Below are 26,363 nucleotides of genomic sequence, written 5' to 3'. Positions count from 1 at the left end.
TCCTATGTTGTGTAGCTTATTAGAATCTATCTCTTCTTTAACATCCAGTGCTATACTACCCCCAATGCACCAGAATATCAAACCTTTAATAACACTAAATTGGCCATGATTTGTTCCACCAAAGCACAAATACTTCAAACATTCTCCAAAGCAAGGACCTACTTTATAACTCAAGCTCTATCAGTGGATTGTTAACAAAAATGCTGACTTACCAGGACAGCTGGAATCGGTCCCTAGGGTTTTCCACGAAATGCAGTCATTTGAATAACTTAGCGGCAGCTGCACTCCTAAATATTTTAGATCAATGCTCATTGTTGGGTCCACAAAATTCAGCTTTAGTCCCACTGCAAGAAGAAAATGCCACTTAAAACTCTAACACACTATGAAAACATTTGTAAATACAAAGCTTGTATATAAACAAAAAAGAGTACTATCTCCCTTCTCTAGGCCAGCATTCCATTTCAAAGAATACAAAGACACCAGACCGAGTGTTTCTGTAGCATGAATTCTCCTAACACTCTTAATCATGGTTAAATATCATATTGGTACATTGAACATTACGACCAACAGGATCCCAAGCCAGGATCAAACCACAGTTTGCAATCCTGGCCTAAGGAAAACCTATGGTTTGAGAGATAATCTGTTACATTTGGACACAATGATGAAGGCTTGAAGGCAAACGATAAGCCAGTTAAAAATGATGAAGGGGAGAAAGGAAGGCGTCTGAGAGCACAAGCTCTGCTCTGATCGTAAATTGGATCAGCTCAGACAGCACATGAAAAGATAGTTAAATCTTTCCAAAGCCTTAAAAGTGTGTGCTTCCCACTCCATTGCCCATGCAAGCCTTAGAAAAAAATCTACTCCCGACTGTGATTAAAAACAAATTCAAGATCAGTCATGATCACTGTTTCCTCTAAGGTGTGTGCATGTGCACAAAATGTCAGCCCACTGTACAGCTTTTGCTGGCAGGCATGCAGTCTTGCCATGCTGCTGCTCCTGCCATCGCCGCCCAACTGCCCACCCAGGTTCTGCTTTCCCCCTCTCCCAGGCGGGCTGCCGCCTCCTCCTCCTCCACCACCCTCCCTTCCTCCAGCTCCGACTGCAGATCTCATACGAGGTCTGATGGGAGAGTCCAAACGTCCCCTCTTGCAAGACTTCTGTCAAGATCTGCAGACTGAGCTAGAGAAGGATAGAGGCGGTGGCAGCCACCGTGGTGGGTCCAAGCACCTCAGAGCCTTCTCAGCGCCACGGTTTGGCAGCCGCAAGGAGGCAACAAGAAAGATTCTGCCAGTATAACTGGCAGAATGCCAGGGGAGTGGGGGAGAGGTAAAAAGGTATAATTACTTGCTGGTGTGTATGCGTGTGTTAGCACTCCTGGGGAGAACCCGATGTCTGTGTCTGTGTGTGTGCACCTGGGGGAAGTCATGTGTGTGCACGCGCACACACTCCTGGGTGGAGCTGTGTGTGTGTGTGAGAGAGAGAGCACTTGTGGGGAGCCATGTGTGAGAGTGTATGAGAGAGTGTGTGTGAAAAAGAGCGAGTGAGCATGCAAGCATCCTAGGGGGAGGTGTGTGTGTGTGTGTGTGTGTGTGTGTGTGTGAGAGAGAGAGAGAGAGAGAGAGAGAGCGCGAGAGCAAGCATCCTGGGGGGAGGTGGGTGCGTGCATGCACACTCCTGGGGGAGCCTGGGGGGAACACATAAGATCAACAACAGGCAATTTATCTATTGTTACAATATAGGAAAGGATCCAGGAAGGCAGATATTCAGGGCGATTTTGATCTCAAGTTAACAACCAGGGAGTTGAACCAAACCTGAAAACTGGTTCAGCGAAGTTCTCATAGTAAACTGGAATAGAAATTCAGTTGCCTTTAACATGAACCCCTAAACACAAGGGCCATGATAACCAGGCATTCAGCTTTGAACAGCACACACTGTTCTGGTGTATTTCGTTAGTAACATTATAAAAACTCAGTTAAATTAGTTCTAAGTTCCCCCCCTGGTATCTTCAGATAGGACTGAGAGAGACTCCTGCCTGCTGCAACCTTGGAGAAGCCACTGCCAGTCTGTGTAGACAATACTGAGCTTGATGGACCTGATGGTCTGACTCAGTATATGGCAGCTTCCTATGATTATCTTTAAATTTCTGATGTTATTACCTGCCTTGAAGGTCTAAATCACCTCCAAAAGATGGAACAAAAATGTACAAATTAATCAATCTACAGTTAAAGCCCTTTAGCAAGTAGTTAGCTTGAATAATCTAAGGCATGTGTTAGCTCCAATCTCCAGGATATATGGAAGGAAATGAGAAGTCTACTGCATGACTATCAAATTATCCCCTGCTAACTGGGCAAAGAGGCACTTTTTAACGTGGTGATTCTCTTTATTTAGCAGGGGGAGAGTAACTGGCCCTATCCACCCCCAGCACAGTACCTCCAGTGACTATTGCTGGTGTCTATGTTGTGGGTTTTTTTAGAATGTGAGCCCTTTGGGGACAGGGAGCCATCTTATTTATTTATTATATCTCTGTGTAAACCGCCCTGAGCCATTTTTGGAAGGGCGGTATAGAAATCGAAATAATAATAATAATAATAATAATAATAATAATAATAATAATAATAAACAACCCCCAGTGAGGCACTACCTTGGCGTGGTTGTGGGGCTTGCGTGCTCTGAGGAAGGTGAGAGCTATGCCAGAGGTCCAACCATACTGGACAGGTCTCACCAGAGAAGCCAGACAAAGAGTGCCTCTCCCATCAACAATATGGTGAGACGTAACTTTAATAAATCTATACCGGACAGGTCGTCGCCTGGGTCAACAAGGACCGCGCCAAGTGCTATAGTCCCTGGGCATCTGGTGGCAAGTGGGCAACAGGACTCAGGATCTTCAGTTGAGTAACCAGGGCTGAAGACAGCAAAGTTACTGGAAGAAATGTCGCTTAACCAAAAAAAAATACGAAAAATGCCAACAAGGAAATAATGATCTGCTATTACAAGTCTAGTCCAACTAGAAGAGGTTATTTAAAAAGAATGTACCAAATTTGGAAAGAGAAGCATCCAGATACAGAAATAACAGAACAAAGGCTAGAAGACCAGAGAAGATTCATAATAAGAAATAAAGTATTCACAGGAGTTGAGCTGGAAGAACTGCAAAGAGCAACACAGGCTCGAGAAATGGAAGAAGAATTACCACCAACTGAAGCAGTTGCTCAGGTGCAGGTGGAGGAGGAGGTGTTGGAAATAGAGGGTACCACTGTTGCGGAACTGTTTCAAAATCAAAACCAGGCAACCTCCCCTTTGCCTTCAACTCAAAAACCCGAATGCCGTTTAACAGAAAAGCAACAAGAACTAAAGCAAAAAATAACTGAGCACATGAACCAAACAAACCACCAGGGCTCTTAAAACAGTTGCCAAAAAACAACTCGCTCAGGCATTAAAAGATGTAAACGCTGCACTTGCAGAAATAACAACCAATAATTTGCAAGAAACAAACCAACTAATGTTCAGTGCAGCAACAATAACAACACAAGAGATCGGATATAAGATCAATGGACCTGTAAAAAAAGAAAGTAGTACATCACCTAAATAGAAGATTAGATTACAAATAAAATCTCCAGGCTTAGATCAGATGCTAGTAAATTGAAAGATATGAAAGACAAGAAGCTGAAGAATGAAAACACCAAACAGTATCTGATCCAAAAATACCACCTAGATTCAAGGAAAATTAGAGAAGTCCTGGAAATAATAAAGCAGCAAATAACAGCAGTGTTAAAGAAGATTAGCAGATACGAAGCCAGAACTACACAACACAGGCAGAATCTCCAATTCCAGTCGAATCAGAGACGTTTCTACCAAAGCATAGAAGGAGAAACTGCAAGAAACCTAGAAACACCAAATAAAGAAGAAACAGTGCAATTCTGGGGGAAATTATGGGACAATCCAATAGATTATAATAAAAAAGCAGGCTGGATGAAAGAGGTCGAAAAATGTAACCAACAAATGCAAGATCTAATAATAACACCAGAATTAATCAGTGAAAGAGCAAAGAAAATTAAAAATTGGACTGCTCCAGGCGACGATGAACTATATGGCTTTTGGCTTAAACACCTAACAAGCCTTCATAAACAACTATCAAAACAGCTCAATCACATTTTGCAAGGAGGTGATATTGAACAATGGCTAACAACTGGGAAAACTCATCTCATCATGAAAGACCCAGCAAAAGGTGCAGTTCCAAGTAATTATAGACCGATAACCTGCCTGCCAACCATGTTCAAATTATTAACTGGAATAATAGCAGATGAAGTGATGCAACACTTATTAACTAACAAACAGCTTCCAGTTGAACAGAAAGGAAATTGCCTGAACACAAGAGGCACAAAAGACCAGCTGCTGATTGACAAAATGATTTTAGAAAACTGCAAGAGAAGAAAAACAAATCTAAGTGTTGCATGGATTGACTACAAGAAAGCCTTTGATTCATTGCCTCACACATGGATACTAAAATGTTTAGAAACAACTGGTGTCAGCAAAAACATTCAGATATTTATAAAAAAAGCAATGAGCATGTGGAGTACACAGTTAACAATCAATGGCAAGACACTTGGACAGGTTAGCATTAGAAGAGGCATTTTCCAAGGGGACTCACTATCCCCTCTGTTGTTTGTAATCGCCATGACCCCACTTTCACAAATACTCAACAAAACAGGCCTCGGATACCAAACATCTAAAACATCAAGTCAAATCAACCATCTGCTGTACATGGACGATCTGAAGTTGTATGGAAAGTCCCAGTCAGAAATCGAATCACTGCTAAACACTGTCCGTATATTCAGTAGCGATATAGCAATGGAGTTTGGACTAGACAAGGGTGCTGCATTAATAATGAACAGAGGGAAAATAACAAAAACAGAAGGAATAGAACTGCCCAATGGAAGCAAGATCAAGAACCTGGAAGAGAAAGAACCTTACAAATACTTGGGCATTCTCCAGGCTGATAACATCGCACACACTGAAGTGAAAAGAAAAATTGGAAGTGAATACATCAGGAGAGTTAGAAAAATCCTCAAGTCCAAACTCAATGGCGGGAACACCATACAAGCCATAAACACCTGGGCTATACCTGTTATCAGATACACTGCAGGAATAATAGACTGGACCCAGGCAGAGCTAAAGACGCTAGATCGTAAGACCAGGAAAATCATGACCATCAATCATGCTCTGCACCCCCACAGTGATGTCGATAGGCTCTACCTCCCTCGCAGCTCAGGTGGAAGATGAATGCTGCAAGTCCATCAAACAGTAGAGGAGGAGAAAAGAGGCCTTGCAGAATATATCAAGGACAGTGAAGAAGATGCACTTCAAATGGTCAATAATGCGAAACTATTCAACACCAATGAAACAAAGCAGGCCTACAAGAAAGAACAAGTCAAGAACCGAGCAGAAAAATGGAAAAATAAGCCCCTGCATGGTCAATATTTGCACAATATAAGTGGAAAATCAGACATCACCAAGACCTGGCAATGGCTTAAGAATGGCAACTTGAAGAAAGAAACAGAGCGTTTAATACTGGCTGCACAAGAACAGGCACTAAGAACAAATGCAATAAGAGCCAAAGTCGAAAAATCCACAACAAACAGCAAGTGCCGCCTTTGTAAAGAAGCAGATGAAACAGTGGACCACCTAATCAGCTGTTGTAAAAAGAGCGCACAGACTGACTACAAACAAAGGCATGACAAAGTAGCAGGGATGATACACTGGAACATCTGCAAAAAATACAAGCTACTGTAGCCAAGAATTGGTGGGACCATAAAATTGAAAAAGTTGAAGAAAATGAAGATGTAAAAATATTATGGGACTTCCGACTACAAACAGACAAACATCTGCCACACGATACACCAGATATAGCTGTAGTCGAGAAGAAAGAAAAACAAGTCAAAATAATCGACATAGCAATACCAGGGGATAGCAGAATAGAAGAAAAAGAAATAGAAAAAATCACAAAATACAAAGATCTACAAATTGAAAGGCTGTGGCAGGAAAAGACCAAAATAATCCCAGTTGTAATTGGCGCCCTGGGTGCAGTTCCAAAAGACCTTGAAGAGCACCTCAACACCATAGCGGCCACAGAAATCACCATCAGCCAATTACAAAAAGCAGCTTTACTGGGAACAGCCTATATTCTGCGACGATATCTATAACAGCAACAACATTGACAATAAAATTCTGGCATCCCAGGTCCTTGGGAAGGACTCAATGTCTGGATAAAACAAACAAGTCAATAACACCTGTCTGACTGTGTAAAATAATATATAATAATAATAATAAAATTATAGGGGCAACTAACACTCAGGCAATCAACATTTTACAAGATAAGAGCAAGAAAGCAAGTAAGAACTCAAGTTTAAACAAACAAAAAAATTAGACAAGTGTTCCACCGTGACTTGGCTCATGGCGGCCGAGGTCAATTTTTAGGGTGCTGATTATTAAAATAACACTTAATATCAATCAATGAATTAAATCAAATTAAAGTGAAATTAATTAAAATGAACTTAATCAAAATTTAACTTTTGAAATTCTGGCAGACCAAGATTAATTTAAATTAATATAGAATAAGTTGAATTAAAATTCATTCTAATAAAATAAATACAATAGTCTGTACTAAATACATAATAAAATGCATTGTTCTTCCTTTCCACCCCTGTCAAATCATCACACTTAACATGAAGCACTTGTAAGGAAAAATATTAGAGAAGTTTTTCTCATAATTTTGGTTAAGAGGATTATATTTTGATCAGAAGGGAAAGAGGGAAAGAAAGAGGGAGGAGGCTTGGCTTGAGAGAGAGAGAGAGAATGGAGAGTGGGGAAGAAAGAGGGAAAGGATGGGGTAGGAGGCTTGGCGAGAGAGCGGAGGGAAAGAGAGAGAGGGTGCAGGCATTATGAGAGGAGCCACCCCGTCCAACCAAACCTCTGTGCTTTTTCTTTTAAATTTCTGCCGCCATGCAACCAAGGGACAGCTGCCGGGGTGTTGGCCAGGAGGCTTGTGATGATCTTCCCACTGCGCAGGCACGCCTCACAGTTGGAAAGAGATGCAGGGCCAAATGGCAGGCCCCGTGTCACTCTGGGAGCTGCCACGGGGGGGGGGGGGGGAGAGAAGGACTACTCCTGGCTAACACCCCGGCAGCCATCCCTCGGCTGCACAGCAGCAGAAATTTAATTTTTTAAAAAATAAATACACAGATGTTCGGGTCAGGAGGGAGGCAGGGGGTAAGTGGAATGGCTCTGCGGGCCAAGAAAATGTGGCCCGCGGGCCGTATGTTGGGCAGGCCTGCTATAGAGGCACATAATAATGCACACATGTGTACACTGCCTTGATACTGCCGCCCAGAACAAAACTAATTCTGCTCACTGTTGAAAAAAAATTAGAAGAGACACTGGTTTATTCTAGCTAACTTCCTTGAAATAAACTGAAACCCACTTCAAATACAGAGTTCAAGTCTTTGTTTATTTCAAGAAAATTGGTTAACTTGGTTAATAAACCAAAATCTCTCCATTCAGAAGCCACAAATGATCTTTCTTTGTTTTTAACCATAGCTGGAAGCTAAATTCTTCTGAGGCTCATGCAGGCAGGGGAGAGGGGGAGTGTGCACTTCTGAGGTTTGGGGACTTTTCATGGTACCAAGATCTAACTATGATATCTGAATCAGCCCATTACCTCTGAATGAAGCCTATGTCTATATCAGTTTTCACTTTGTATTTCATTATTTTAAACTACCATTACATTACTACAACCATTACAATTAAGATGTTTCTCATTTACGATGAAATAAATATTCAAGAGTCACAGAATTCATCTCCTTCTCTAAAATAAATGAGTAGTCGGACAAAACCATAACTCAATTAACTGTTAACTCCTGCTAACTGGGCAAAGAAACACCTTTTTAACGTGGTGATTCTCTTTTATTTAGCAGGGGGAGCGTAACTGGCTCTATCCAGCCACAGCACAGTAACTTCATTACTGTTGCTGGTGTCTATCTTGTGTTTCTTTTAGATTGTGAGCCCTTTGGGGACAGGGATCCATCCTATTTATGTGTTTTTTCTTGTTCTTCTCAGCAAGTTAAAACATATAAATATCTTGGCCTTGTGCTCCATGAGCATCTCTCATGGAGACCCCGTGACTATTTAGCCACTAAGGCTCAACATACAGTCACAGGCTGTATTAAACAAATTTTTACACCAAAGGGGCCTATTCCATTCCTGCTGCGCTGAAGGTTTACCAAGCTAAAATTCTAGCCCAGCTGCTCTATGGAATACAGATTTTTTTGACAGGAAATCTACAGTCACTTGATTGGGTTCAAATGAGATTTCTACAAGGTATTTTCCAGCTCCCTCATTGTGTCTCAAATGCGTCACTTTGTTTAGAGGCGGGCATTACCAGAACAGTAGCCCAGGCTTGGTTACGTTTAATTATTGGCACAAAATTAACTCTCATGGGTTGGGCTTGGTTCCTTTGGTTTTAAAGGATGAATATCAGTCCATTTGGAAGAAAAATGTACAGGTCATACTGGGTAATTGTGGGTTTTCTGAGCAATTCATACGCCCCTTAGGCCCAGATTTAGTATTTTAAAAAAAGTTTTAAAACAGAGAATTTGGGACCTGGAGAAACAAAGGGACCTGAGTAGGATCTCTATTGGAGCTTATAATGATTACTTCTCAAGTTACCCACTTCCAGCAATTTATCTTACGTACCTGTCTGCTCTGACCCAAAGGAGAGCATTCTCCCAGGCTTGATTTAATGTCCTGCCATCTATGGTTTTGGAGGGAAGGTATAAGGGCGTCCCCTAAAAGGATTGACTATGTCCCTGTGCTGCAGAAGTGGTTGAGACAACTGCACATGTGCTTTTGCATTGTACCTTTTACAAAACCATCCATACCTCCTGGCTTGAACCTTATTTGTGCAAATTTTTGGGACATCAGGATGAGTTCTATGTTGAACTCTTCCTGTCAGGTTGGCACAAGGGAATTACCTTGGCCACGACCAGATTTTGTGTAGCTGCTATAAAAATAAAAAGTGTTTTAACTAATTTTAATTGAGTTTTATGTGTTATTCCCCCCCCCTTTTTTTTCTTTTTCTGATAATTGTACTATTTCTGCTTGTTGTATGTACATTATGTTTGGTCTTGTACTGTAAATAAATAAATAAAATATCTTATGTTTCTTTTTCGATTTTGAGCCCTTGGGGACAGGGAGTCATCTTATTTATTTATTATTTCTCTACGTAAACTACTTTGGAAACTTTTGTTGAAAAGCGGTATATAAATATTATGTTGTTGTTGTTAACCAGTGTTTCTTCTAATTTTCAAAAGTAGTGAGCAGAGAGAGATTTGTTCTAGGTGGCAGCATTGAGGCAGTGTTTCCACATAACACTCACATGCATGCACATACATAAAATTCTTTTCCTTTTTGCACTGCGCAAGGTTTTTCGCCTTCCCCTACTCTGCCACCACTGTCTCCCATCTCCCCCCCCCGCCCCCCGGGCCCTAGCTCTAGTCTTGGACCTTCTGGGCTGCTGGGGCAGGGAGCCACCTCCACCTCCCATCCTCCCCGCCAGATCCAAATGGGCTGCAAGGGGGAGTCGCTGGGAGAGGAGGATGCCACTGCTGCCTCTTGTCCCCCTACCTCCCGACCTCCTCTGGCTGCAGATCTCACGAGATCTGCAGCCGGAACTGGAGGAGGAAGAGGCAGCGGTGACCCAGCCAGGGAGGGAGAAAGCTTGGCAATCTTCCCAGCCAAGGAGGGGGGGAAATGGGGTGGCGGGTGGAGCAGAGACTGTGCGCTTGCCAGAAACTTCTGCGAGGGGGCCTGGAATTTGGTATGCGCACCTTAGAGTGAACAGTGCAGTTAACCAACAAAATAATATTTAGACAGTGCCATCTATGTACATAGTGCTGTACAAAGAACTAGAAATAAGCCTCTATTTCAAGGAGCTCCCTCCCTCCCATGATCACCCACTATCTCCCACATTTGACCACTTTTCTTCTCTAAGACAAAGGTGTTAAGGGATGCAGTAGAAATAGTAGTAGTAAGCTGTGATTATGCTTTCCAGGTGCTGGTTGTTGCTATTATTAATTTGATTTCTATACTGCCCTTCCAAAAATGGCTGAGGGCAGTTTACACAGAGAAAAAACACATAAATAGGATGGATCCCTGTCCCCCAAAAGCTCACAATCTAAAAGAAACATAAGACAGACACCAGCAACAGTCACCGGAGGTACTGCACTGGGGGTGGATAGGGCCAGTTACTCTCCCCCTGCAAAATAAAGAGAATCACCACGTTAAAAGGTGCCTTTTTGCCAAGTTAGCAGGCGTGCTAAGAGGAATAATAAACAAACTGAACAGGATGAACTCTGCTTCTACTAAGACTTGGCAACGTTCCCTCTGGATTAATAGCAGGCAATAGCAAACTGCTCTGGTTACAGTGCCAGAAAGCCGTAATGAGTGTAACCATTATGAAAACATACTGTAGTCTGCAATTTGTGATAACTAGTCAGGAGGAAAGTGGCCACAGAATGAGAAAAACCTTTGATTATTACTGGCTGAGTTGGCTTGACCTGATTTGATTATTATTACTAATCAGAGGAAAGTGCATCTTAAAATCTGGACAAATCAAGAACCCTCCTGCAGATTCTACAGATTCTGACAGCAATGAAAAACTACCACCTCTATGAGAGCTCAACATTATCCATCAACATAAATCAATCCACTCAAGGCAGCAGTGCAATCAGCACAATGACTACTTCAGAGAATTTAAACCTACCTTCCTGAAGACTAGGATGTATTACTTGCTTATATTTAAAAGATTTCAAGTCTTCCAACAGTTCTTTTTCTAGCTGTTGTATCCTTTGATCAACTGTCAAAAAAGATATTAAAAAAATTCCTTAGCATCTTTACAATCTCTGATCTACTCACCTGAGTTGTTCCACTTTCTGCTCCAGCTTTCCTCCCCTCCCCAATCTCATAACACAAAGCTACTGCTACGCTCCATGCTCTTCTACACAACTCCAGGAAGAGAAGAACCCAGAAGTAGCAGCTACCATTAGTGCTACACTGTTTTTCCAAACAGCACAGAACCAACGGCACCTGTTCCTTTTCTCCCTCCCAGATGACAATATCTAGAAGGGAAAAGTACATTAGCCCATGGTCAATCTCCTCAGACACTATTATGAAGAACAGACATACAGGTCTCTTAAAGCCTTTTTTGCCTTTGCACAACCAGTGTCAAATCAGTTAGGAGACCCATTTATATTTGAATGGGCAGCTTTATTAGTAGAACTTACATATATTAGAACATCCTTGAGAAAGACATACTAGTTCCTAATTAGCCTTGAGAATTACAGCTGGGGATTTACTTACCAAAATACTGAATCTCAATTGAACTATCAAGCCAGAACTTAGGAGAGGAGAGCTGGTCTTGTGGTTGCAAAGCATGACTTGTCCCCTTAGCTAAGCAGGGTCTGCCCTGTTTGCATATGAATGGCAGACTTGATGTCTGAGCACTATTAAGATATTCCTCTTGGGGGAATATCCAAGATAGGGCTGAAAGCAACACATGAGACTTTTGCTCCCAGTATGGTGGGAAACAGAAGCAGCCCATGCATTATCTCTAGAATTTCAGAGTCACTAAAAATAGGTCACTCCCTGTATCTTCAAAGGGAAACTGAGAGCCCGGCTTCCCAAGTTTTGAAGGAAAAACACAGAGAGCTGTTTGGACTGGTCATCTGGAACAGATTTCTGTTCATCCCAGATGATGGGTTATTTTCCAAGCCTACTGTAACAAAGTGATACCAACTTGACTTTTTCATTGTACCTGGATCAATAGATGGCTCACATGCAGCCAGTGTAGGAGTTTGTATATTTGACAATTTTTCTTTTTCTTCAGCTCTATCAACAGTATGGATATCAAGAGCTTCCTGTATTTAGAAAGAATAAATGCTCAAAGTCTTAAATGCAATTCCAGCTTAGACAATCCAAAACTACTTAGGGAGAATAAAGCAGACATCTGTTAAAAACAAAATGATATAGATACTCAGGGCCCAGATCATTACATTTGAAGCTAGTGAGCGTTAAGACTGCTGTAATATAACAAAACTCATACTGTCAAACTTAAGCAAACTCCAAGTTCCTACAGCTCAGTGCTGGTCAAGAAATACATCTTCACATTTATAACAAGTACGGCTTTTATATGCTACCTAGTACAGCAGACAACCTTAAATTTCATTCAGATGTAAGTTACCTTTGAGGCAAAGGAAACAAAGAGCATTCCATCCACATCCTCAAGATCCGGTTTAACATCCAAGTGGGTAGCGCCAGGCCCCAAAGAGGCATAATTGCTTGCCGTGACTGGCTTTCCAGTATATTTAGGTGGTTGCCCAACCTCTGAGGACTTTATTTTCCGTGGTCTTCCTCTTTTACGTGGCCCTGGCAGTGCAATGTTTTGGTTACAAACAATACTCATGTGAGACACATGCTTTTTTAGTGCACCTGGTTTCCCCACGCTAGAGATCTCTTTAGCTGAAGTGGGGCCAATGTATGCAGTGGGCTTGAGATTATCACTAGACGCTCTCTGTGTTATGGTGAGGGTGCTATATGTTTCAGTATTCTCCCACAACTCATCTCTGAATGAAGAACATCTTTGTGGCACATTATTTCCAGATAACTGTTTTTCAACTGGCTTTTCCTCCATTTCCCTTGTTGTAAAGGGGCTAGATATATCATCATTTTCAAAACAATTTGGCAAAGAATCCACTGACAGGCTCAAATGAGAATTATCACTCTTTGAAGGTGACAACATGCTCTGTGACAGAGCAGAGATCTTTACTGTATTTCTGGTGACTGCACAAGGCTCTAGATAGACTACAGGCATCTTCCCACTATCCAGTTTTAACATTTTTGCTTTGGCGACTCCCAGCTGGCTGCTCTGTGGTCGCTTATGGGATTCAGTTTCTACTTCCGTTCCAACCATTTCACTGTGCTTTTCCGGCTGCTTCTCTGGCATGGAATCACCACCATTGAAATATTCTTCTCTCTCTTTATCTGCTTCTTCTGGCTTCACATTTATTCCTTCCACATTCACAGTTGGCCCATAATCATAGTCATCTATTGGTTCCTCTTTAACAACAACATTGATGCCTCCATTCGAGTTCAGTGAGGATGCCACCGGAGAATTGCTTTGACAAGGGCTATCTATTGGACTGGATAAGAAAGAAAAATAATGGTAAGTGGGGGGGAAGTACAAATAATAATTATTTTTAAAAGCAACAAAGCAGTATTTCTCCTTACTTTAAGACCTATTTAAATATCACATAAGCATGAAAAGGAATAACACAAACAGTTGGCTCAGTAGGTTCAGACTGTTATCATGAGTTACAATACCTTAATGAGGTATAACAGCCATCTCTCAAGAGAAGGCAGACTGCACACTACTAGCACTGTGGTGAGCTGTAGGAGTGTAGTCAATTGATATGCCTATTATTAGAGCACATCCTCAGTTAAATGCTCTCTTTTTCAGGGCATTTTAAAGACAGATTCAATACACAGACTAATGGTTTTTAATTGCGAAAGGAGAATACACTAACCACTAACATACACATTAGACATGCATCTAAACCACCAAACTTAATCAGGTGATTCTATAAATCAGTTTCATCTTGCATTTGTGAGATTACTACGCAACACAGGCCACAACAGAGAAAGGAACACTGCAACATAATACGAATGCTTCTTCTTGATGATGGTATGAAGGGCATCCATTGTGGGTTATCTACTCTCACTCACTGCAGAAGCAGGACCTATGCTTATTAGAGGAAGCTTTAAGAGCCAGGCAGAAGAGATCCTACCTACACCAGAATCAGAAGAAGCACTCAGAGAAGACAAGTCCCCTCTGAAGAAGTAAGAACTAACTGCCTACTTTCCTTTCACTATAATGTTAATTGATAATTACCATCCTCACAAGTTAGCCCACTTCAGCCTTAAACGTTCACACGTCCGCCATGTTGAGTTGGGGTGATGACATCACCACAAACTACACCGCTGAGGTGTCCCTGGTGAGCTGGTCTTGTGGTAGCAAGCACGAATTGTCTCCTTTGCTAAGCAGAGTCCACCCTGGTTTGCATTTGAATGGGAGACTACAAGTGTGAGCACTATAAGATGGGGCCGCTCTGGGAAGAACATCTAGGTTCCAAGTTCCCTCCCTGGCATCTCCAAGATAGGGTTGAGAGACTCCTGCCTGCAACCTGCCAGTCTGTAGACAATACTGCACTAGATGGACTAATGGTCTGACTCAGTAGAAGGCAGCTTCCTGTGTCACTTACTATCACCGCACCAAATTTGGTCCAAATCAGTTAGGTGGTCCCCAAGCTAGCCCACTTGTGCCTCAAATGTTTACACATTCACCTTCTTGAATTGGGGTGGATGATATCATCACAAATGACCTCCTTGAGCCGTCTGCATGTGTCCCTACAACTGTTCTAAATTTGGTCCAAATTGGCTAGGTGCTTCACAAGTTAGCCCACTTGAACCTCATACGTTTACACATCCATCATCTTGAATTGAGGTGGATGACATCATCATCAACTACACTGCTGAGGTGTCCTATGTGCCCCTACAGTGGTACCTAATTTGGTTCATATTGGTCCATGCATTCAAAGTTGATGGGGGGTACACATGGACAGATGCACACACAAAATGCCAGGTGATCTCATGAGCTTACTTTCCTTCAGGAAAGTAGGCTAAAAAGCATGAAGAATTGCTGAGTAGGTATCCCAGATAAAAGAAGAGCAGGTGCAGGAGGTATTCCAGACCAACAAGGGGAGGAAGAGCCCACCCCTCTATGACTGGTTACACAGTAACCAGTCAAGCCTCTGACCACCAGGTGGGCCTGGATGCTCTCCATATCACACCAAGAAGAAACCTTTCTAAACCTAAGTTCCAACATTCCTTTCGTTGGTGGAAACGAGAATCCAATGTGGAATATACCACAGCTAGAAGACTACAGGTGCGGGAGGCTGGAGCTACTGAGAATGAAAGGCTTGCTGAAGCTGACAAATCCCACTGTGTCAAGAGAAGGGGTGAGCCAGCCTGGATCACAGCAAAGTAACATTATATTAAATCTCACCCTTGTGTTATGCTGATTGAGTGGCTCCAGGGGAATTACTGTCTCTGAGGGACTTACAAATAGCTGATATGAAAGAAATCTCTATTCTTTGAACTGGGGCTCAGGAAAACATGGAAATGGCTGCAAACTCAGCATTTCTCAAGAAATTACTTGCATTCTATTAGTCTTCTCCAAGAAAAAACAAGAACAGGACCTCAGAGGTCAACTCAGCTAGCAGCCTGCAGCTTGAGAGAAGTTTGCAAGGGGCTGCTGATGCTCAAAGAGCTCCCCCTAATGTCTTCAGCTGGAGAGGCTTCCACTGGATCTACTTGCTGCCAGATAAAAGTTATCCTCTTAGAAGATGGTTTTTAAAAGCCTCTTTATAAAAGAGTGATCCTTGCTTCCTTGGCCTTGCAAGAAGCCATTAAGAGGAGCAAGGATTAAAGAACAGAAAAATAGCTAACAAAAATTAAATCTAAAAGCTCTCTCCCTCTTTTTTGGATAGAGAATAAAAACAGCAAATAAATGCTAAAGAAAGCTGGGTGGGTGGGAGATGAAGAAAGGGATGTTTCTAAGAAAATACAAAAAGACAGGCCTTACAAAAGCAAGAGGTTATTCACAAACATGGCTGTCTCTGGAGCTGGCAGGGCAGAAAACATAGGTGGCATCTCCTCCCCTGGCTCATAAAGCTTTCTCTAATTCACATTGGTCCTGCCTCTGTAGTGAGTGGAAGGTGATAACCCACACTAGATGCTTTCCTTCACACTAAATTACTTCCTCTACCAACAAAGAAAAACTGTTCCCTGTGAAAAATGCAGCAAAATCTAGTAAGCTATGTATTAAGAAATGTTAACATTAACAGTAATTTGCAATCTACTCTTATAACTTTATATATGCATGCCAGCTACTAGAAAGGGCTTTACTTCCCTTAGACCACCTAAATAAATTAAGTGAACCAAGATAATAGTCGTAATAGAAATAGAAATACTAAATAACCATGTAGCATTTCCCAAAAGCTCAATAATATACTGGCTTATTGCTCCATGCATGGAATGAATCATTGGCACTTACCTGAATGGTCATTCTCCTCAGAAGTATGGATTGCATCCGAGACTATTATGGGTTGCCACGACCTCCTGCTCCGAGACAGGGCCAATCAGAGAGCTTTATCTCCTTATCAGAGGGAGGGGCAATCCCCTCAATCTTCAGTCGATTACCAGCTCTCTGGTGCTCCGGCTGGAGAAAGATAGGAAAAGGAAAAAATGCCCACAACCTGGTGCACGGAGCTAGATCAATCAGAATAGCAATTTTGAAACAACAAGGTAAACCCATAAACGCTAACCTCCCCACAGATATAAAGGGGACAGAAACAGAACTGGCAAAAAATGGGGGGTAGACCAGACGAACAAGCGGGTGGGTCGGATGCAATCCATACTTCTGAGGAGAATGACCATTCAGGTAAGTGCCAACGGTTCATTCTCCCTCAGAAGAGAATTGCATCCGAGACTATTATGGGACATACCAGAGCTGCTAATAATACTGGGCAGGAGCAGAGAGTCTGGCCCCATTAAGAGACAACCCGCTGCAACAATCACCAACCAAAGGATGCATCAGCGGATGCCCAATTATGAATTTTATAATGCTTTACGAAGGTGGAAAGCAAGGCCCAGGTGGCAGCTCTACAGATATCGGCCAGAGGGGCCAAAGTAGAATGGGCCGCGGAAGATGCCGCGCTACGAGTAGAGTGGGCAGTGATCCCCTCGGGCACGGCCCTCCTGGCAGAGGAATAGGCCAACTGAATGCACTGACATATCCAGCGCGCTAGGGTCGGCGCTGATACCTTCCTACCCAGCGAGCAGTCCCTGAATGAAACGAAAAACGACTCAGAAACCCTGAAAGTCTTGGTGCGCCTTAAATAAATCCGAATGGCCCTGCGCACATCCAGTGTATGCCATTCCTTCTCCTTAGGGGAGGAGGGACTGGGACAGAAAGAAGGAAGCATTAATTCCTCGGCCCTATGAAACATGGAGTTGACCTTGGGAACAGAAGCTGGATCGGTACGGAGGAGAACATATTCCGGAAAAACCAAACATAGCTTCTTCCTCACTGACAACGCACCCAGATCAGAAACCCGAGGTGATGGCCACCAAAAATAAAACTTTCAAGGTAAGCAGAGGCAGCGACATCGTCCTAAGGGGCTCAAAAGGAGCCTTAGTAAGAGCTCTGAGAACCAGATTCAAATCCCAAGTAGGGAAACGATGGATAGGAGGGGGCTTCAGTGATGCTGCTCCCTTTAGAACTCTGCGAACGTGAGGGTGACCAGACAAAGACTACACACCCAGGACCTGCAATGCAGATGAAATAGCAAACATCTGGCACCGGAGTGTGTTAGGCTGGAGACCCCAATCTAGCCCTGCCTGGAGGAAACCCAGAAACTGAGCAACCGAAGCCGTCAGCAGCTGTACTCCAACCGAGCCGCACGAGGTGGAAAAAGCCTGCCAGGTGGATTGATATACCCTGACAGTGGAGGAGTGCCTAGAGACCAGAATAGTGTCACGAACAGCTGAAGAATAGCCACATGCGTCTAACGAGCCCTGCTCAATCTCCAAGTGTGGAAATTGAGCCACTCTGGCTCTGGATGGAAGACCGGGCCCTGATGCAGAAGATGCGGGTGGCTCCCTAGAGGCATGGGGGGCTCGAGAGACAGAGCAACCAGGTCCAAAAACCAAGGGCGGCGTGGCCAATGTGGGGCGACAAGAATAACCTCCGCCCTCAACAGAAGCACCCTCCGGACAGTCTGGGAGAGAATGGGAGGAGGGGAAAAGGCGTACAGGAGCCCGTGAGGCCACAGCATCAGAAGGGCGTCCACTCCCTCTGCCCCCAAGGACGGATATCTGGACATGAAGCGATTCACCTTGGCGTTGGCCGGGAGAGCAAAAAGGTCCATGACTGGTGGACCGAACCTGCCTACGACCCTCTGGAACACCTGGTCGTCTAACGACCACTCCCCTGGTCTAACTGTGACCAACTTAACCAATCTGCCACAGTGTTGGTAACACCACTGATGTGGTTGGCCTCCAGGGAACTCAAGTTCCTTTCTGCCCAGTGCAACAGAGTTGAGGCTTCGTGCATCAGGGGCTGGGACTTTGTCCCCCCCGACGGTTGATGTGTGCTTTGGCTGTCGCACTGTCGGTCCTGACCAGGACGTCTCGACACTGGACTACGGGAAGGGAGTGCATCAGGGCATATCGGATAGCACGCAGCTCCAGCCAGTTGATGGATTGGAGATGTTCGGTGGGAGTCCAAAGACCCTGAGCTACCTGACTGCGGCAGTGACCCCCTCAGCCCTGAAGACTGGCGTCGGTCGTCACTATGACCCGATGGACCGGCAGAAAACTCACACCCCCGCCCAACGCCGCAGACATCCACCAAGCCAAGGAACTCCAGACCGGAGAGGGAAGTGGAACCCTCCTTCTGGACTTGCCAGCCACCTGATCTTGTAGAGGCAGGAGAAGCCACTGAAGGGGCCGAGAGTGGAAACGGGCCCAGGGCACAATCCCGATGGTAGATACCATCATGCCCTGCAGTTGAGACAGGGAGAGGACATTGGACCGGGGACAGACCTGGATTTTCTGACACGCAGAGACCAGTTTCTGTCTGCGTTCCGGGGTCAGATACACAACCCCCCTGACTGAATCTATGATGGCTCCCAGATGCTGGATCCTGGTCTGAGGAGCGAGAGAGCTCTTCTGATAATTTACCAGGAACCCGTGGTCCTCCAAGACCAAGAGGGTCTCCCTGACGTCCACTAGGGACTTCTGGCGGGACGGCGACCTGATCAAAAGGCCGTCCAGGTAAGAGTACAGATGTATCCCCTTCGTTCTCAAGTGCGCCACAAGTACCACCATGATCTTGGTAAACACCCGTAGCGCTGTCGAGAGGCCGAAGAGGAGTGCCCGATACTGGAAGTGGGCACTGGCATGGACGAACCGAAGGAACCTCCTGTCCTGGGGGTGAATGGGCACATGGAGATAGACCTCCCTGAGGTTCACAGGCGACAGGAAGTTGCCCGCCTGAAGGGCCATCAAGATGGAGCGAAGGGTCTCCGTGCGGAACCGTTGCTCGCTGAGGAACCGGTTGACAAACTTCAGGTCCAAAATTGCCCTCCACCCCCTGTTCCTTTTTGGAACCAAAAAGAGAATGGAATAGACCCCATAGCCCTCTTCCCCTAGGGGGACCCGCTCGACAGCGTGTATGCTGACCAGGTGAGAAATCGCCCTCAGCATCATTGAGTGCTTGGCGTGCTGGAGGAATCGAGGGGAGACCAGGAACCGGTTTGGGGGTCGGGAAACAAAATCCAGACTGTACCCCTGGGCCACTGTCCAGCGAATCCATGCATCTGAACAGGTTTCCAACCATTTCTGGGCAAAGCGCTGCAGTCTGCCCCCCACCTGCACCGTTGGAAGGCAGTCATTGCACAGCGGGACTTTGAATCCGGGTTTGGAGTATCAACCGGTTTGCTGAGACTTTGGCTGAGCATTGTCACGAAAAGAACCAGATGGGCGAGACCAGCCTAATGTGTCCTGCTTGGCCTGACGAGAACAAAAGCTAGACTTGAAGCCCCTGTAGGAAGATGGATTAGAAGGAAATGATTTACGTTCCTGGCACTGAGCTGAAGAAGGCATCGCCTTCTTCCTGTCCTTAGTCTCAATCAACACGGGCTCCAAGGCTTCGCCTAACAACTTGCCCCCCTTGAAGGCAGACTCAGCCAGATTACACCTGGACTTCTGGTTCACCTTCCAATTTTTAAGCCATAGATGACGGCGGACCGTGATATCAGATGCCATGGTTCTGGCAGATAACTGAAACGCATCTAGAGAGCTGTCTGCCATAAAGGCAGAAGCCTTTCTCAATTTATTAAGACCCTGCCTGGAGAGCGACCAACTCCGGTGGGGCCAGAGGAAGCAGGTCCCTGACCCAGAGCATGGACGCCCGGGCAAAAATAGAATTAGCAATTGAGGCGCGCATAGAGAGGGCAGACACCTCATGGGAACTACGTAAAGCAGCGTCACATTTTTTGTCATCCACATTTCTCAGCACCTCGTCCCCATCCTTATGGAGAACGGTACTCGTTACTAGGGCAGCCACCTCCGCATCAACCAGAGGAACCTAGAGTCTGTCCATCAAGTCTTTAGAGGTGGTATACAAACGCCTTACCCTGGGTAGAGGCCCTTTAGTCTCTACGGGATGGTCCCACTCTGAGTGGATGATGTCCATAAAAAGCTGAGGACATGGCACTGCCACTTCCGGGGCTTTAAGGGAAAGCAGGACAGAGGGGTCACACTCAGGATTCTCCTGAACTGGAGGAACCACCCCGCCCCGAGACGCAGGATCTTACGGGCCTTGTGGAGGAGAATTGGGAACTCTGACATAGTAAACAACCGGTAGGGTGCCTGAGGAACAGTAGCAACATCATCCTCTTCCCCCGACAACTCCCCCTCCTCCTTTCCCAAGTCCGACTCGTCAGAAGAGGCACCCCCCCCCCCCCCGTTGGGAGGAATGGCAGGAGCACGTCCAAATCCAGAGCCTGAAGGGCGACATGGGGGGCAGGGAGACAGAGTCGGAGGACCTAAATTGACAGGAGGCACCCTCAAGGTAGAGGCTTGGGAAGGAAGAACGACCCCTACTTCCCCAGTGCTTGTCGGCAAAATGGTGGCCACGGCATTACGGGCAGCATTTTGGATGGGAATTTCTCTGGCCAGGGCAGGAACGAGTTTCCCGAACTCCTCCACCACCACCCTGCGCAAAAGTGCCGCGAAACTGGGAGGAATCTCCTCCTAAGCCTATTCTGCACCCGCAACCGCGCTCTCTGCCCCAGAGGAGTGAAAACGCTTGGCTGGTGGCCCCTTGGACACCGGCTCTGTTAAGGCAGGAGGGGGGAGCGGTACTTGCTTGCTGCTGCCAGCGCACGCCTGGGCTGGCGGCTCCGATCGAGCGGCGGCCGATTCGCTCCCTTCCCCATCGGCCGGCAAGGACTGCAGCACCTGCGCACCGCTGTGTTCAGCAGCACGGGATGCTGCTTTTTGCTCCTTAGAGAGCTTCTTCTTCTTCGCCTTGGGGGGCTGAGTATCGGGTGCAGGTGCAGGTGCAGTGGCCGCAGCCCACTGGGCATTGCAAATGGCGGAAGCCACGGAGTCCTCGGAGAAGGAAGGAGAATCCTCCTTCTCACAGTGCAAAGCCTCTGCCGCCATAGCGGGACTCAGACTGGCGAACACCGCGAGATGTAACACGGGCGGACGCAGGACAAACCATCTCCCCGATATTCCCTGACTGGACCAGCTCAGGAAAGTGAAAAACAGGTAGACCAAAACATTGAGAAATCCACAGAATAATAAGAGTAAGCGGAGCTAATCGAGAAAGCACCTGCCGGAGCGAGACAAAGTGAAAGACTGAAGGTTGAGGGGATTGCCCCTCCCTCTGGTAAGGATATAAAGCTCTCTGATTGGCCCTGTCTTGGAGTAGCAGGCCGTGGCAACCCATAATAGTCTCGGATGCAATCCTCTTCTGAGGGAGAATAGTGTAGTGACTAGAAGAGGAACCTGGAGAACTCCATAACAGATTTTACATATTAAGCTTTAAAAAGCTCTTATATAGCTTCAACAGCACCTTACAAGTACATTTTTATTCCTGGTGAGACAACAACAACATTTGTAGCAAATCAACTTTTAAATTACCATATACCAATACAGGAGGACCTCAATATTTGTGGGGGTTCTGTTCCTGGCTGCAACTGTGGATATGGAAACCATGAATATAGAGTCATTGGGGGCTATGGGATTGCGAGAGGTAGTTAGTTCCCAACAGGGGGTAGGAGTACCCCTAGCGATACCTGAAGGGCTCCCAGGGGGCACTCAGAGACCTCTTGCCTCCCTGCACGTCTCATAAGTGGTCTTGTTAAAATTAAAAGGGATACGTTTACTTCAAATGGGAATCTTCAAAAATCTAAGTTTAAAGAGAGCACTCATGAATAATGTAGTCTGGATGTAAGCCAGTGATGAAGTAGCCTGTCTCATAACTATAGATGTGTGTGGGCATATGTGGTGGAATGTATATGAGTGCGTGAGTGCATGTGTGGAGGTTGCCCTAGTAACCCGGCACAAAAGGTTCAGAGGGGGAGGAATTTACAAAAAAGGCAGTGGAGACAGATGAGAGAGAAAGTTGGATTGAGTTGTGTGGGAGTAGGAGGTGTTTTTGAACTGGGTGTTGAGAGATTGGTTGATGTGTTCTGAACAGGGTGTGTGCGTGTGTGTGCATGTGCAACTTGAAAGGTGAGTGTGTGGAGGCTGTAAAACCAGCAGTGTTCTGGGGAGCTCCTAGTAACAGACAAGAAGGTCTGGAGGAATTCACTAAGCACCATCAGGAGGAAAGAAGGAGGAAGAAGATTCCCATTCAAATTAACAACCCCCCGCCCACACACACACACACTTTTGTAAAAAATGGTGTGGAGAAGGAGGCAACTGAATAATGGATACTATGGAGGCAAGAGTGGAGGAGAATGAGAGAAGAGAGTGTCTAGCAAAAAAAAAAAGTAGGCCTAAAAGAAGAGCAGCAGGGTATCTGTGGCAGTCTGGAGCATAGGTAAGACAAGAACTGGAAGGAACTGCCCACAAGGGGCATATTAGTGGCTTCTTTATTTGCATAGGTCCTGCCTGCTGGAGCATGTGGGTGGGGATAACCCAGTAACTGAAGAGATTTAACTTCCATACCAGGTTAAAAAAGAAAGAAAAAGGTTGCCCTTGATTCAGGGTTATAGGTGATGGGGATGAAGCTAATATATGATGCCATTTGTCCCAAATTACAATGGTGTTTAATAAGTATGGATTGTCTTTGCACATTGATGGTCTGCTTTTCCAAGTTTACCATAATATTTCTTCAACATTGTATGGACAGCAGAACTGATTCTCCAGGTTCGCTCATGTTTGATCATCGTGAGACAATATAAACTTAGGTAAGCACAAAAGTATTGTGGAATCATAGTATAGTTGTAAATCTGGATATTTTAAACCTCCATTATTAGTTTATTGCTTTAGTATCACTCTTTGTATTCTTGGGTTTTTATAACTCCAGATAAACTTGTCCAATATCTGCTACCATTGTGAGATCTGGGCTTTAGAGACAGGACATGGAATAGCCTGAAATAAAAAGAGGATTTTTGGCAAGATTAATGTTTTTATTCAATGAATTCATTGCAGTCATGATAACCTTAAAGAATTCCACTTGCGGAGATCTTGTTCAATCTTTTGAAAAAGTGGTACATGGTTAATCCCAGTGAGTGAGGGACCATCAGTAGGTATCCAAATGCATGTGGATGACTTCCTAATGACTTCCACTTTTCTTTTGCCCAAGTTGTGTCTCATTTTTTAGCCATAAATTTTCTTCCACTGAAGAATTATAATTAGCAATTATGGATTTACTGGTATTGATGCTAAAACCTGATGTCTTCTTGAAGTCTTCTAAGATACTTTTTATACTCAAGATTGCTTGGTATGAATTGGTCAGGTGTAGAGTGATGTCATCTGCATAGAGACTAATATGTTTTATGTCCTTAATTTCAAGTCCTTTAATTTTTACTGATGATAATCTCCTTGCATTAAGGGTTTGATGGAAAAGGAAAATAGAACTGGGGATAATGGACAGCCTTGTCTAGTCCCTCTCTGAATTTTGAAGTCCTCTGAGTATAGACCATTAGTGAATACCTTGGCTATTGGGGTGTCATATAATCATATAAAGAATTTATTATTTTTTTTAAAAATGGTCCAAATTTGACTTTGTCCAGTAGGTGTTATAATAACGTTCTAGCTTGTCAAAAGCTTTTTCAGCATCCAAAGCCAATATAGTGAGAGCAATTTTGTTCCTTTTAGCATAGTGTATAATATTAAGGGTTATTCTTGTGTTATCTGCTAAATTTCTTTTAGGGATAAATCCAGAATGATCAGGATATATATAATGACCAATAAAGTTGTTCAATCTTTTAGCTAATATTGTTGTGAATAGTTTAGACTCTTGATTTAACAGTGATATTGGTCTATAAGATCTTGGATTTGCAAGATCCTTATCTGGCTTGGGAATTACCACTATATGGGCTTTTTTCCAAGTCTGTGGAATTTTGCCATTTAAGGCATCATTAAATAGTATAGGAAGAAGCTTGGTTAGTTTGTATTTAAATGTTTTGTAAAAGTCCATTGGGAGGCCATCTGGTCCAGGACAATTGTCCAGTTTAGCAGATGTTATAGCTTGAGCGATTTCTGTTTCTGAGATAGGATCCTCCATTATTTTAGCATGCAAAGATGTTATTTTAGTCTGAAGATGTGTATTTATAAATTTGAGAATACAGTCTGGTTGCGGAGATTCTGAAGATTCTAAATTTTCGTAAAATTTAGTTAGTTCCTCCAAGAGGTCTGTAGTTTTTGTTATATTCCTATGGTCTTTGGTTGTAAGTTATCTGATTGTTTTGGACTGAATTTTATTTATTCTTCTAGCTAGGTATTGACTTGTTCTAGCACCTTTTTCATAATAGTTTTGTCTTAAAAATAATAGCTGTTTCTGAATTACATGAGTCTCTAATAAGTCCAGTTTTGATCTAGGTTTTTGGAGTTGACTGTATATTTCCCCCCCTTCTTGTCTTCTTGTGTTCAGATTCTAGATTTTTAATCATGTGTATTAGTTTTTCTCTTTCAGAGTTCCTGCATTTCAAAGCCTGTGATGCTTGGCTTATACATTCACCTTGAAGTGTGGCTTTAAATGTTTCCCAGATTGATTGTTGATTTATTCTACAGTCTGCATTAAATTCAAAGAATTCTTGGATTTTGTTTTCCAATATGTTTCGTGTTTAATAAAGATGTGTTTAATTTCCATAAGATTCTTTCCTTTTCCTCAAATTGTAGCCACCCTGTGATCCAGTTATGATCTGACCAAATTTTATCTACAATAAAGGCTTTTTGTAGATATAGCCACAGAAGGGCTGAGAGATAAATATAATCAATTCTGGAGTATGTCTGATGCCTGTTTGAATAAACCGTATAGTTTCTTTCCAGTGGATGTAGTTCTCTCCATGTATCCCAATAAATTGAATTTTTCAGTCAACTGCATTAACATAGTTTTGCCTTGGTGTTGAGTACATAGTCTTTCTTTGTTGGAGGTGTCCAGAACTGGGTTCATTAATGTGTTAAAATCTCCTCCTATAGTCCAGTTATTTTTGTTTTTGCAATTTTTAAAAAAGTGGTTTGAGGAAAGAGTCTTGTTTGATATCAGGGGCATAAATTAGCCCAGTATCACAGGTTTACCAAATAATTTTCCCTCTATAAAGATGTAATGTCCTGCTGGGTCAGCGTGAGTCTTAGAAGGTTTAAAAGGACAGTCTTTAGAGATTAATATGGCTACCCCTCTTGATTTAGATGTTCCCAATGCAATATATTGTTGTGGGAAACTGGATGGAATAACTGAATAGTTTTAAAGATGTTTTCTTTGTGTGCATTTCTTGCAGGAATACAACACTGGCTTCTTTACGCAGTTTTAAATACTTTGGAGGTTTGACACATGACTCCAAGCTATTACAATTAACAGAAAGGATTTTTAAAGCATCCACCATTGTGCATTATCAAAAACATATTCATTATCCCATTCAGGGAAGGCTTGTGTAATTTCTTGTAGGTGAAAGTTGAGCCAGCTGATAATTTTTTTTAAGTAGTCCCTCTCCACTTCCAAAAACAGTCAAATAAACATATCAACAGTTTAACAAGAATTAAACATGAACAAGATTGGTGGTGAGATCTCATTTCACCTTTCTCTTGAAGATTTCTCTCCAAGATAGGGCTGAGAGAGATTCCTGCCTGCAACCTTGGAGAAGCCGCTGCCAGTCTGTGTAGACAATACTGAGTGAGATGGACCTATAGTCTGACTCAGTATATGGCAGCTTCCTATGTTCTTTCTGAGGGAAACAGAGAGCATCTTTTCATCCCAGGTTTCCTACAATGGTTAATTTATCGTTTCTGTCTTGGTGGTTCCATTTTTACTAAAAACCAAATTTCTAGAGTGCTGCAACTTAGATTGTCATCAATTTTATCACATAACATATAAACAACGCATAATACTTAGAAGTATATACTGTGATAAGCATAAAGCAGGAATATAGGAAGGATTATATTTCAAATATATA

At 43.7% G+C, this 26,363-nt stretch overlaps 1 protein-coding gene across 7 annotated transcripts in view; it reads right to left on the bottom strand.

Moving 5' to 3' along the window:
• The window catches only part of LOC128333058 (MAX gene-associated protein-like), a 111,545-nt gene that overhangs the window by 63,791 nt on the left and 21,391 nt on the right, over window positions 1-26,363 (bottom strand). For all 7 annotated transcript variants that reach the window (XR_008310841.1, XM_053268112.1, XM_053268136.1 and 4 more), the window contains 4 exons: window positions 12,290-13,247; window positions 11,864-11,966; window positions 10,814-10,906; window positions 213-344 (listed from right to left, as the gene is read on the bottom strand). Coding sequence is in view for 6 of the 7 variants with exons in the window: in XM_053268112.1 (XP_053124087.1) it covers window positions 213-344; window positions 10,814-10,906; window positions 11,864-11,966; window positions 12,290-13,247 (1,286 nt within the window). In the remaining variant the exon portion in view is untranslated. The remainder of the gene's footprint in view (window positions 1-212; window positions 345-10,813; window positions 10,907-11,863; window positions 11,967-12,289; window positions 13,248-26,363) is intronic.

The sequence above is a fragment of the Hemicordylus capensis genome, chromosome 1 (genome assembly GCF_027244095.1).
Source record: "Hemicordylus capensis ecotype Gifberg chromosome 1, rHemCap1.1.pri, whole genome shotgun sequence".
NCBI classification, from domain to species: Eukaryota; Metazoa; Chordata; class Lepidosauria; order Squamata; family Cordylidae; genus Hemicordylus; species Hemicordylus capensis.
Note: the sequence above shows the minus strand (reverse complement) of the source record. Positions and strands in the feature narration are given on the sequence as shown.